Source organism: Thamnophis elegans, chromosome 6, assembly GCF_009769535.1.
Source record: "Thamnophis elegans isolate rThaEle1 chromosome 6, rThaEle1.pri, whole genome shotgun sequence".
Classification (NCBI taxonomy): Eukaryota; Metazoa; Chordata; class Lepidosauria; order Squamata; family Colubridae; genus Thamnophis; species Thamnophis elegans.
The window spans coordinates 6325768-6339981 of record NC_045546.1 but is presented as its reverse complement, the minus strand read 5'-3'; the positions used below and the strand labels follow the sequence as shown (position 1 = coordinate 6339981).

The following is a 14214-nucleotide window of genomic DNA, read 5'->3' as shown; positions in this document are numbered from 1 at the left end:
TGTCATGCGCACATTTGTCGGGTCACGGCCAAGAATATGGGCATTGCCAAGTGCCTCAAATGCGATCATGTGACCGGGTGGGGGAAGCCGTTAGAATTTCAAATCTAGGTTGTAAGTAGCTCTGGGGAGGCCCGTCGTTAATCGAGGACTACGAGTACTTATAATACAATTTCTGGAAAGTGTCTGTATGAATTGTGAGGGAAGGGAAAGAAGAAGTCACAGACTAAGAAATGGAATTAGGGCAATGACTCTGAGAAAGAAGAACTGAGAAATAAAATCACCAGCAACAGAAATGTTATATCCAGTGCTCCAGAGTAAACATGCTGTGTAGGGCACTGAGTGTTCTATATGGAAGGCTTAATTATATGTGAGAATTCCCTGAAGTCAGAAAATGGGAAGCCAGGATGGAATACAAAGTGAGTCAAGCATTTATGATGGTGTCCAGTAAATCCACTGAACGGTACAGAAGCGATTATGGCATTATTGGATTCTGGTAAACCAATTAGATGGTTCGTACTTCTTATTACGGGAAAGATAATTGACTTTGAAGAGGCCACATTTGTCATCAAAACTATTATATGTCGTTCGCCAGGAGGAGGAGGAGGGGGGGAGGGGGAGGAGGAGGAGGAGGAAAAGAAATGGGCTGCTGCTCAGGGGTTGGCGACCCCTGCCCTAGCTAGTATCATCTCTCTCTAGAGTTTCCTGCCTAGGCAGGGGGTTGGACTAGAAGACCTCCAAGGTCCCTTCCAACTCTGTTATTCTATTCTATTCTCTCTCTCTCTCTCTTGTTCACTGCTGCATCTTCTGATGACTCAGAAACAAATTTATAAATAGTCACCGTATCATCATCTTCTTCTTCTTCATCATCTTTTTTCCATGTTTTATTTATTTTATTTATATTACTTTCCATTTCCACCAAACAGTGTGAGATCTGGGTACAATTATTTAAACAATCATATTCCACATATTTGTTATTATACAATACAATAGCAAAGCTGGAAGGGACCTTGGAGGTCTTCTAGTCCAACCCCCTGCCTAGGCAGGAAACCCTATGCCGTTTCAAACAAATTATATTCGTCACAATGATACTAATAGTATAACTATATATCAATATAATTACAATAATATATAACATCTTCACCCTCAAATTCTCTCCACACTAACATTTCCTCTTTTTTTATATCTCCTCCTTTTTAACTTCTGTTTCTATTGTCTTAACTGTTGGTAAAATACGTCTCACATCAAAAAATATCCAGTTTCTTCTTTATCCTTAATAATGAGTGTTAATCTGTCCATTTCTGCGCATTCTAATGTTTTCTTAATTACACCCTCATCTGATGATATCTCATCATTTTTCCACTGGTTGCACAAATACAATTCTAGCTGCAGTTAATATATGTAAAACCAGATATATATAGTCTTTTTGGTTCCACCACAAATCCGCGAAGCGCTTATCCGCGGAGACATAAGCGCGAAGACTAATTCGCGCCGTTCTAAGCGCTAAGGAAAAACGCGACCCTACCGCGATGACATAATCGCGGAGGGCAAATTCGCGCATTCCCAAGCACTCAGTACCCTAAACCTAACCCTAACCCTAACCCTAAACTTAACGCTAAACCTAACGCTAAACCTAACCCTAAACCTAACCCTAAAACAAACCCCTAAACCTAATCCTAACCCTTACCTTAATTGAAGTCGGCTTTCTGCCGCGGCGCCGTTTTAAAGCACCCTTCTGTTGCCGCGCTGTTGTTGCAGCGGTGATGATGCGCGGTGATGACGTCACGGCTTTAGCGCTGCGATTTTATCACCGCGATTTTGACGAGCGCGGTTTTGTCGTGCGACGAGTCTTTTTATCATATTTTTCCAGTAGAATGCCCAACAAACAATACCTCAGGTTTCAAATCAATATGCTGCTTTATCGTTTTTTCCAACCAAGTATGTATTTCCGTCCAATATTTTTTAGCTTTTGGGCAAGTCCACCACATATGATAGTATAAACTTAGTGGTTAATTACACTTCCAACATTTGGCAGTTATTTTTATGCATTTTAGCCTATCTTGCCGGTACAAAGTGCCATCTATAAAACATTTTATATCTTCATCATCATCATCTCCTTTTAACAATCCCATAATTCCTTGCGGGGTGGAGTCTGGGCAACTGAAAGGACCAGTGGTGGGATTCAAATAATTTAACAACTGGTTCTCTGCCCTAATGACCAGCTGGGTAGGTATGGTTCAGTGGTCATGTGATTGGGTAGGCGTGGTCAACTCAACGTCACTCAGGTTGATGGGCGTTTTGCCTTAGCTGTTCCAATTTAATGAGGGTTAACCGGAGAGGCAGTTTCTGTAAGCAGGGCAATAAAGATGAGGCTAGAAACAACACCAGAATGTTTCCTTCCTGCCTTCCTTTACAGGGATTAGCCCTGTAAAGTGGAGAAAAATAAAAGGAGATTTCTTCCAACAACCGGTTCTCCAAACTGCTTAGAAAGTTAACAACCGGTTCTCCTGGATAAATGCGAGCCGACTGAATCCCACCACTGGAAAGGACCTACCTGAGTGTTTACTGGCCGGATGCCCTTCCTGTTGCCAATGCGGAGTTATATTCAGCAGATATATTCTCAACTATATAAATAATCACCGTCTATTGCCAATGATGATCCCAAGAATAGCTTACTTGGAAAATGTCTCTTGTTTTTTGTTTCTTCATTTTCTTGCATTAAGAAAACCGCGCAGGCCTTCTGTGGGTTATATAAGCCTTAATTTTCATAATTCTGGCATTATGCAAGGGGTCGGGAAGATGCTGACCACGGTTTTTGTGGAAATCTTGAGGACTGCTATTAACACAAAGGAAACCCGGCTGTACTGAACGAAGCGAAGAAAAGCATGACAGAAGAGAGTTATCAAGAGGGAAGAGGACACTCGCTACATTATCTGAAGCTTCTATTAAAATATAATAAAAGGAATTTATGTAAAGGTGTTATGGACAATGGTACAGATTCTTAAGCATGGACAGGAGATTTTTGAGCTTTTAAATGCAGAGAAAGAGAAAGATTTAAGCTGGTCCCAGATGTCTCCGTACTGTTCCAACCCAGTCCGAAATGAGCCTTTTCACTGGATCTTTGAAAGCAAGAGGCAAGTCCCAAAAATACAGTTTAAAAATGTAAATAATTGAACACCAGCTGAACAAGGATGGGGCATTAAATGAAACTTCAAAAGGACTGGATTTTACAATAGCACTTAGACTTATATACCGCTTCATACCGCTTTCAGCCCTCTCTAAGCGGTTTACAGAGTCAGCATATTGCCCCCAACAATCCGGGTCCTCATTTTACCCACCTCGGAAGGAAGGAAGGCTGAGTCAACCTTGAGCCGGTGAGATTTGAACAGCCGAAGTGCAGAACTGCAGTCAGCTGAAGTAGCCCGCAGTGCTGCACTCTAACCACTGCGCCACCTCGGCTCTCTTTTCCACGGTTCTACTTGTGTAGAAATTGGTGGAATAGAAGAGAAATGATGGAATTTGTCCAGAGATATTTCTTGTTAGGTAAAATAGGGAGGGAGGGGGTTTACCCCCTTTTGGGTTTAAGTAGGAAACATATCAGGACACAGTGCCTCAGTGGCTAAGACACTGAGCTTGTCTATCAGAAAGGTCAGCAGTTCATTGGTTCGAATCCCTAGCGCCGCGTAACGGAGTGAGCTCCCGTTATTTGTCCCAGATTCTGCCAACCTAGCAGTTTGAAAGCATGTAAAAATGCAAGTAGAAAAATAGGAGCCACCTTTGGTGGGAAGGTAACAGCGTTCCGTGCGCCTTCAGCGTTGAGTCATGCCAGCCACATGACCACGGAGACGTCTTTGGACAGCGCTGGCTCTTCGGTTTTGAAACGGAGATGAGCACCACCCCCTAGAGTCAGGAACGACTAGCACATATATACCACTGCATATATGTATGTATGTCTGTGTGTGTGTGTCTGTGTCTCTGTGTGTGTGTGTGTGTGTAACACAATGCTTAATCACACATGAAAGAACATTAACCCTCCAGAAAACATGTTTCCCACAGGTTTTAATAGATTTTCTTTATGTCCTTTTTAGGTCAACGGCACAGAGATTGAATATGAATTTGAAGAAATTACATTGGAAAGGGTAAGTTAATTATTTCTCACCCTGGAGAGACATTGTTAGAAATACAAATAAAGCAGCGTGTTGGGAAACACACCCTTTATTTCCCACTTAAGTCAGTGGAAGTCACATTATTTAGCTTGAGAAATGCCTATCAATACAGATTTGTTACAGGTTTGAAATCTGAAAACCACTGCCTGCTTTCCAATGAGGACATAAACTGGATGTAAACTGTTTCAACTTCTCCCTTCCCCTTTCCATGCCCAAAATTACTACAGAGACAGTTTTTGCCTCATGCCATCACTCTGCTAAATACCTAATTCTCACAGCACTGTCTTAGGCCTAAAGATATTTTACCCGTGTAGTAGGGCTGTATTGCTATTATCCTTCTCATCTTTCCTAGTACTATTGGTATCTTATGATTTATCACTTTGTTGTTTGTACCTTACGGTTTATGATTGCATCTTAGTATTTATTATTTATCACATTGTTTTTTTATTTATTTAAGTTTTTATTTTACACACATAAACACATCAACAAGAACAAACACATGACTTACGACAACATAGGAACAAGAAGTTCCATCATATATCATACAGCAGTTCCGTATTGGTTTCTTTGCAGTTAGTGTTTTCCCTTTCCATAATTAACTATTTATAACCAAATATTGTTTATCTCTAATGTGCTATATATACATACAATTCCAGGTAAACATTCACATGGTTATTCTTTTTCTTTGCCAATCTTATATTATTGTTATTCCATTTAAAAGATTATAGAGTACAGTTTGGGTTGTATTGTTTACCATCCCAAGCATCTATTGTGACATCACCTTATTTTCTCTTTCTTTTCTTTTCTCTCTCCCTTCCTTCTCTTACTTCCTTCCTACCTCCTCTCCTTCCCCTTCTTTCTTCCCTTACCTCTCTCCTACTCTTACCCTCTCTCTTCGCCCTCCTACTCTCTCTCCTTCTCTTTTTTCTCCCTTCCTCCCTCCTCTCCTTCTCTTACTCTCCCTTCTACCCACCTTTCCTTATCTCTTTCTTCTCCCCTTACCTCTCCTCCACTCTTCCTCTTCCTTCCCTACGAATCTCTCCTTCTCTTTCTCTCCCTTCCATCCTCCTCTCCTTTCCCTTCTTTCTTCCCTCTTTTCACTACTTCCTTCCTTCCTATTTATCACATTGTTACAAGTACGTAGAGATTCTCAGTCCTCCAGGTCACGGTTGTCCCAAAGATGCTTTTTTCAGGAGGCAACTGGACTTTCGGTTTTTTTCTTTGAAGACGTTTCTTGCTTCTCGTCCAAGAAGCTTCTCCAGCTTCTTCCATTCCCCACTCTCCTGTCGGAGCTGAAGAAGCTTCTTGGATGAGAAGCGAAATGCCTTCAAAGAAAAAATCAAGAAAGTCCAGTTGCCTCCTGAAAAAGCACCTTAGGGATTACTACATTGTTGTTTGGATGTACACTGAGATCTTACACACAGGAGACAAATTCCTTGTCTGTCCAATCACACTTGGCTAACAAAGAATTCTGTTCTATTCTATTCTATTCTATGCTGTGGTGGGTTCCTACCAGTTCAGCCCGGTTCAGCTGAACCGATAGTGATTGGCTGCCTGGGTCGCTGGCCTGCTACGCCCCCGAACCGGTTTTCCCAGCCGCACCGTAGGCACCGCCACCTTGTTTTTTGCTTCTGCACATGCGCAGAACAATTTTTATTGTATTGCGCATGTGCGCACAGCGTAGCCACAAGCAAACCGGCAGTAGTGACTGCTGGAACCCACCCGTGATTCTGTTCTGTTGTGGTCTGTTCTGTTCCAAACGTCTGATGCTATTCATTAGCCATTGGTAAAACAAATCCTGTATTAAAAACATACTCTGTTTCTTCCTTCTCCTTAATTTTAAGTGTGAATCTATCTATTTCTGTACATTCTAATATTTTTTTTAAATTACACTTTCATCTGTAGGGATCTCTTCACAGACACACACACACAGACACACACACACAGACAAGTTGTCGATATTCCCTTGGTTATGAATTCCTCTAGAGTGGGGCTAACACAGCATTATATTTCCATCACGGTGAAAATGACTGAACAAGATTTAACCAGATCCATCACAAAGAATAATGGGGAATGACAGAGGATATTTCTATTCCCTGAGTTATTGGGGCATTTTTAATCATCTTTCCTTAATTAGAGTATAAAAAGGTCATCAAATGGCACATGAGCCTCTCAAGATAATATTTTGGAGCGCCAGATTGTTTTGAATGGATGTACCCAGTGATTCATTTATACTGAACGGAGGTCAACGTGATTCGTGCTCAGCGTTGTGGCTTGACCTGGCACAGATAATGGATTAGCCTTTGCATTAAACTTGCCAATGATAGAAAATGATGAGCATTTGCTTGCAGCCTTCCACAAAACCCACAGCTGAAAAACAAGCACAGGAGAGAAAACATCTCTTGCGTAGTTTGAAGACGTGGTCACAACCAGCTCTGTGAGTCACTGGCAGAAAAAAAGAAAAATTCAATTATGTCTATCACCAAAGGAAGGGGAGGAGGTGGTGGAAAATTTTGTTTTTCTCGTGGACCTGTCTGGAGAATAATTGGGGGTTAGGATTAGGGTTAGGATCAGGGGTGGGTTGGTGCCGGTGTTACTGCTAGGTCACAACCCAAGGACAACGTGCACCAGACCCATGAGGCACACCCGTGCGTTCTTCAATTGTTCTTCGCGCATGCACAGAACAATTTACAGCGGCCAAGCGGCAGCGCGGGAACCGGTTCGGGGACGTGTCAGGCCTGGGTTGCTGCCGGTTCTGCGACCCAGGCCTGAATGTTAGGGCAGAGGTGGGTTCGTACTGGTTCGGCTGAACCGGTAGTAACTTGGCAGCCTGGGTCGTTGGAACCTGCAGCGACCCAGGCCTGACACGCCCCCGACCTGGCTCTCATACAGTGGCGCCATCTTGATTTTCAGTTCTGCGCATGCGCAGAACAATTTTCATTGCAGAAATATAATTTCCCCCGCCCTTTTTTAACGCTTCGCGCATGCACAGACCTTTTTAGGTGCAAATGCGCACACGCGGGGAGTGCCGAACCGGCAGTAATGCCAACAGCAATCGACCCCTGGGTTAGGGTTATGATATCCAGATAGCTGTGAGGAGAGAAGAACTATTTATTCCTTTTTGTTTGTCAAGATTTTTTATTTTTATATTTTATACATATCAATGCGTGGATGGTGTGATACCTGGGTATCATACATTTCAATACAAATAAACATAGTATTATTACTCACGCTCGTTACATTTCATTTTCTTTATTTCATACTATTTGCACATATCCTTTACCGCCATCCTTTAATTCTACCCCTTCTTCTTACTCTTTCGTATATCTTAATATCTATATCAATATCTATATCTATATCTATATCTATATCTATATCTATATCTATATCTATATCTATATATCTATATATCTATATATTTATATCTATATCTATATCTATATCATCTATCTATATAAATCTATATCTATATATCTATATCTATATATCTATATCTATATCTATATCTATATCTATATCTATAAATCTATCTCTATCTCTATTTCTATATCTATATCTATATATCATCTATCTATATAAATTATATCTATATATCTATATCTATATATCTATATCTATATCTATATCTATATAAATCTATATCTATATCTATATCTCTATATGTATATCTATATAAATCTATATCTATATATCTATATCTATATAAATCTATATCTATATATCTATATCTATATATCTATATCTATATCTATATAAATCTATATCTATATCTATATAAATCTATATCTATATATCTATATCTATCACTATCACATTACATACAAACCAGTTATCCAACTTATAAAATTCTAATATTCATTAGAATTTATTTTATTATTACAATACTTTCATTACAATACTTTCATGACATATTTTTACTTTACATTCCCTTTCTTTTCCCTTCATCCTGCATCTTTTGCTCACATCCCAATTTTTAATCTTTTTTTTTGGGGGGGAGGGGGTTTGCCTCCCATACACATCTTTTAGATCTTTTAAATCTTTGAGAAATGGGGTAAAACAACACAGTGAAATGCAGTCCTCGACTTACAACCACAATTGAGACCAAAATATACGTCGTTCAGTGAGACATCTGTTAAGTGAGTTTTGCCCCATTTTACGACTTTTCTTGCCACCTTTGTTAAGTGAATCCCCGTCGTTGTTAAATTAGTAATTTTAGTAACAAATTAGTAATTGCCCCATCCAACGAGGCTCATCCAACCGACCAACCGCTACTTGTGCTAATCAGGCTGTGCTGAAGCTGAAACTGAAACCGGCTGTTTGCTATTTGCTGCAAGGAGGCAAATCCCTAGGAGGCAGAGGCCAAAGGGTAGGGGCCAGTGGGTGTGCGGGGTTACATTTGGTGTATAAGATGCACTCAAACTTTCACCCTCTTTTAGGGGGGGGAGTGTGTCTTATAGTCTGAAAAATATGGTAGCTGGTAACACCACGATTTAGTGGGTTTGTCCTTTTTCCTTGAGGCTGCTAGGATTTTTTTTGGGGGGGGGGTGGAGTGGAGGAAGGAGAAAAAAACGCAAAAAGTCTCAGAGATGTAGAAATAGCAATTATAGGGACCTTGGCGTAATCCTCCAGGTTCAGTTTTCAGCAGGGATATTATTCTTCCACTGCTGCAAACAATTATCTTCCATTTTTCTCAGGCCTCGTTATATTCAATTGTCTTCCTTCCGGTAAGGAAGAGAAATAAATAATTAACAGATGGTGAAGCCAATTCTTCTGTCTGTACATGTGCAGAAAAAGAGGAACTGCTGAACAAGCATCTAGAATTGAATTCCCAGTTGGCTGTTGAGGGTTCTTTCATTTCGGGAAACCAGATTAAGGGCCTAAATGAGCCGAAGATGCTGCAGCCCGCTTTAATTTTTCCTGAAATATTTGGATTTATTTAGGTCAATAGAGTATATGTAACATGGAGTCTCCTTCAACTAGAGTTCAATTCCTAGCAACTTCGTTGACAGGTCAATGGCTTCTCCTCCTACCTTCTTCTGGAATGTTTTTTTAAAATATTTTAGTCCAGCAGTCAGTAACCTGCGGCTCTGGAGCCGCCTGTGGCTCCTTCCTCCCTCTGCTCTGACTCCCCATTGCCAGTTGGCACCACAATTTTGAGAGAAGCTTCTGGTTGGGAGGGGGGAAAGCACAGCGCACCAGGAGGAGACTCTATGACAAGGGGTTTCCGGTCAGCTCCACAATTGATAGGGCTTTCGGTTAGGACAGGTAGAGGAAAAGGACACCATGCTAGGAGGAGACTCTATGGTCATCTCCACAATTGATAGGGCTTTTGGTTAGGACAGGTAGAGGAAAAAAGAAACCATGCTAGGAGGAGACTCTATGGTCATCTCCACAATTGATAGAGCTTTCGGTTAGGACAGGTAGAGGAAAAAGGATGCCATGCTAGGAGGAGACTCTATGGTCATCTCCACAATTGAGAGGGCTTTTGGTTAGGACAGGTAGAGGAAAAAGGATGCCGTGCTAGGAGGAGACTCTATGGTCATCTCCACAATTGATAGGGCTTTCGGTTAGGACAGGTAGAGGAAAAAGGACACCATGCTAGCAGGAGACTCTATGGTGGGGGAACCGGACTTCTGGTCGGCTCCAGAATTAAACGCGGGGCTTCCAGTTAGGACCTTTGTGGCTCCTTGAGTGTTTAAAGTTGCCGACCCCTGTTTTAGTAACTCCCACCGTCCTGATTTTCCAAAATCTCTTATCCAGGTACAGGTAGAGCTCAACTCAACCACCGTTCATTTAGTAACCGTTTTAAGTTACAACAGCACTGAAAAAAGTGAACTACGGTTATTTTTCACACTTACAGCAGTTTCAGCATCCCTGTGGTCACATGATCAAAATTTGGATGTTTGGCAGCTGGGATGGATTTATGAGGGTTGCAATGTCCTGGGCTCATGTGATCATCTCCTTCTGGGACCTCCTGACGAGCAAAACCAGATTCACTTGACAATTATGTTGCTAACTGAACAACTGAAGTGATTCCCTTAACAACTGTGGCCATGAAGGTCGAAAAATGGGGCAAAACTTGCTTAACCACTGTGTTGCTTAGCAACAGACATTTGGGGCTCAATTGTGGTTATAAGTCAAGGACTATTTGTACGGAGTATTTTTGCTCAGTCAAAGTCTGGTAGGGACTTTGATGCTGGACACCTAAACTTATATATGTTGTTTTGAATATAAAATAAAAAGTTTCTTTTAATAGAATACAGTAGGGCATGGTAGGGTAGGGTAGGGTAGGGTAGAATAGAACAGAATAGAATAGTTGGTAGGGACATTGGAGGTCTTCTAGTCCAACCCCTTGCTCAGGCAAGAAACCTTATGCCATTTCAGAGAAATGAATGTCCAATCTCTTCTTAAAATCTTCCACTGTTGGAGCATTCACAACTTCTGGAATCAAGTTCTTCTACTGATTAATTGTTCTAACTGTCAGGAATTTTCTCCTTAGTTCTAAGTTGCTTCTCTCCTTGATTAGTTTCCACCCATTGCTTCTTGTCCTACCCTCAGGTGACCTTGGAGAATAGCTTGACTCCTTCTTTGTGGAAACTGAAATATCTGAAAACTGCTATCATGTCCCCCCTGGTCCTTCTTTTCATCAAACTAGACATACCCAATCACAGCAACCGTTCTTTACAGGGCAACCTTTATATGGCAAAAGTTTTAGCAGTGGTTTAATAAAGCAACGAGCCTAGCTGTGGTTTAATTTCTCTCCCGGCGGCGATAAAAGCCGGCAGCTTCCGCCACAATATTTGTCCTACAAAAATTGCCTTCGATTGATTGCTTGCCCTATTTTCTCCATCTTGCGTGTCCACTTTGTAATTTCATCTTTGCAAGGGTACAGCTGACGCCTCCCTTCGGCATTTTATAATGTAATTAGGCTAGCCTCATTCCTGAGCGACGCAGCGCAGGAAGGATATTTAAATGATTAATCCGGGGGGAAGAAAATCGGTCGTTGATATTTGCAACACGATCGATCCAAAAGGCACATTATCAGCGTGGGGGGGGGGGGAGGAGAGTGGGCATGGGGGGGGGGGGAACAACCTGATCACTGCCCGAAGGAATTTGACATGGAGAATAGGTTGGTGGGAAGAGGTGGATGCAATTAGGTTGAGTGGAGAGTGTGATCCAGAATACTCAATAGGGGGGGGGGGGGGAAATGAAAAGGAGGCCAGTGAAAATAACCAGATACACAAGAGCCTAAGAAGAAGGAATACAAAAGTGTTTAGCTGAACAACAGAACAGGATACGAAACAAAAAAAAAACAGATTATACAGATAATCCTCGATTTATGATTAGATTGGAGTCCAACATTCCTTTAAGAAATTTTCAATTAAGGCAAGGGTGTCAAACTTGGTTTTATTGAGGGCTACATCAGGATTGTGTTTGACCGGGGGGGCGTGGTGGGTGTATTGTATTGTATTGTATTGTATTATTTGTATGCCGCCCTTCTCCGGGAGGACTCAGGGCGGCGAACAATTCAAGGGGGGAAAAAGGGGGGGGAACATAAAAGACAAAATACAAATAATAAAAGTAGACAACAGTCGCACAACCATACATGTCGAGAGGGGAGGGAACTCATCACCCCCAGGCCTGCCGGCAAAGCCAGGTTTTGACGGCTTTTCGGAAGGCCTGGAGAGAGGTGAGGGTCCGAATCTCTGCGGGGAGTTCGTTCCAAAGGGCCAGAGCTGCCACAGAGAAGGCCCTCCCCCGGGTAATAGCCAGATGGCATTGGCTGGTAGATGGCACCCGGAGGAGGCCAACCCTGTGAGATCTAATGGGTCTGTGGGAAGTAATTGGCAGCAGGCGGTCTCTCAAGTACCCAGATCTAATACCATGAAGGGCTTTATAAGTTACGACTAGCACCTTGAAGCGTATCCGGAGACTGATCGGGTGTGGCGAGGGGGGTGCCGCCAGCTCATTGTCATTTGCGTCAGGGCCACCTGTGGTGGCCCGAACACTCCACCAGTGAAACCGGGCTCCCGAGCTTCGTTTTAGGCTGCGACGGCCTCTTGCAACCCTCTGCTAGCGAAAACGGAGCTCAGGACGGCTGCCATCGGGCCTCCCGAGCTCCGTTTTAGGCTGCGACGGCCTCCTGCAACCCTCTGCTAGCGAAAACGGAGCTCAGGAGGGCTGCCATCGGGCCTCCCGAGCTCCGTTTTAGGCTGCGACGGCCTTCTGCAACCCTCTGCTAGCGAAAACGGAGCTCAGGACGGCCGCCATCGGGCCTCCCGAGCTCCATTTTCACTGGCAGAGGCACTGCGGGCCGATCCTTTGCAGTTTTCAGAGCAGCCCTGCGGGCCAGATCTAAGCACTCCACGGGCCAGTGGTGGGTGTGGCGAGGGGGGTGCCGCCAGCTCATTGTCACTTGTGTCAGGGCCACCTGTGGTGGTCCGAGCACTCCACCAGTGAAACCGGGCTCCCAAGCTCCGTTTTAGGCTGCGACAGCCTCGGGCCTTGATTTTGACACCCCTGTGTTAAGGGTATGTTGGCCTTAAGGTGCTCCGTTTGATTGACTTCCCAATTTTGCAGCACAGTTTTGCAGCAAATTCCAGGGACAGCTTGTTCCCAGAAGTTGTGGGTGCTCCATCCCTGAAGGCTTTCAAAAAGGGACTGGGCAGCCATTGGTCTGAAATAATATAGCAGTGGGTTGCACTGGAAGACCTCCGGGGTCCTTTCCAACTCTATTATTATCTGTTCCAAATGCTTGACACGTCTGGAGGCCATCCAATTTGCTGTTAACGCTGCCATCATTTGGAATCTGTGTGGGTGTGTGCATGCAGACACAATATCAAGCTAAGCCATGGAAGTGTATGCACACATGACCTTATTAATGTAACCTCAGAACCAATCACCATTAAAATGCCACACTGTAGCTGCCCGGTTGACCTTTAGCTACCAAATTCGTTTAAGATTTCTCCCTGAAAATGGACTAAATTGATGCTGTGAATTGAATGCATACAAAGGCACTTATTTTGCATAACGTGGTACTCGTGCATATGTTGATTTTTCCACCCCCAGGCAGTAAGTATGGAATAGAGTAGAGTAGAGTGTCAGGCCTGCAGTTATATTCCTTTTAGGATCTTTGGCCTGCCACACTCTCTATTATTTCACTATGTGTGATGTTCCCGTGGTTCGTCCATGAGATCAATGTGGAGAAAAGACAGGACACGACCTTTCTCGGGATGGAGCGACGCAGATTGGGGGTCTGAGAGCCCCTTTTATTGAGATAGGACAAAGGCAGGAGGAGCAATAGCATGTGCTTAAAAACAGCCTGTAAAAGTACAATTTCTAATCTACTGCTCAGGGAACTTCTGTCTATATATGGTCAAATCCTGGACGTCATTGATAGGGCACATCTCAGAATGTTATGTTATGCACTATCAGGATGTTATGGAGTTTTAGGAGTTTGTTTTCTCCTGTGTGGTTCAGCGTGGCTCTGCATGCCCTGGTATGAACTGGGCCATGGGTGACCGCTACACCTACACAAGGAACTATATTACAACAACTATGCTGTTTCATTAGTGTAGTAATTGGGAGGGGGAATAGTAAGGAGTAGAATTGTAGCATTCTATTATTTTACTATGCTGTTTCATTAGTGTAGTAATTGGGAGGGGGAATAGTAAGGAGTAGAATTGTAGAATGGGTTGTTGTCATAATAGGACATTCCTTTCTAAAAGCCCAAGGTTATCCTTTTGTCTCTGCACTTCTGCACCTGATCGGAACTAGATGGGTGGAAATGCCAGCGTGGCAGAGGAAGATTGGACCATGTGATGAACTTGTGGGTGTGGAGGCAAGGTCTTGAACTTTCAACTGGGTGGGAATCCGAGGAAGCTTTCAGATTCGGCATTCCACAGTTGTGCCAACATGTCTCTCTTATTAAATTGGAAGTTTAAGGATAGCTCTGCCTTGGACTCTGATTTATTTCTGGATGATATTTGGAATGTTGACATAGAGTAGAATAGAATAGAATTCTTTATTGACCAAGTGTGATTGGACACGC

At 42.9% G+C, this 14214-nt stretch overlaps 1 protein-coding gene across 1 annotated transcript in view; it reads left to right on the top strand.

The window, feature by feature from the left end:
• Positions 1–14214, top strand: part of DLG2 (discs large MAGUK scaffold protein 2) — a 415458-nt gene that overhangs the window by 172499 nt on the left and 228745 nt on the right. The window contains exon 3 of the mRNA XM_032219707.1: positions 4086–4136. Coding sequence (XP_032075598.1) covers positions 4086–4136 — 51 coding nt within the window. The remainder of the gene's footprint in view (positions 1–4085; positions 4137–14214) is intronic.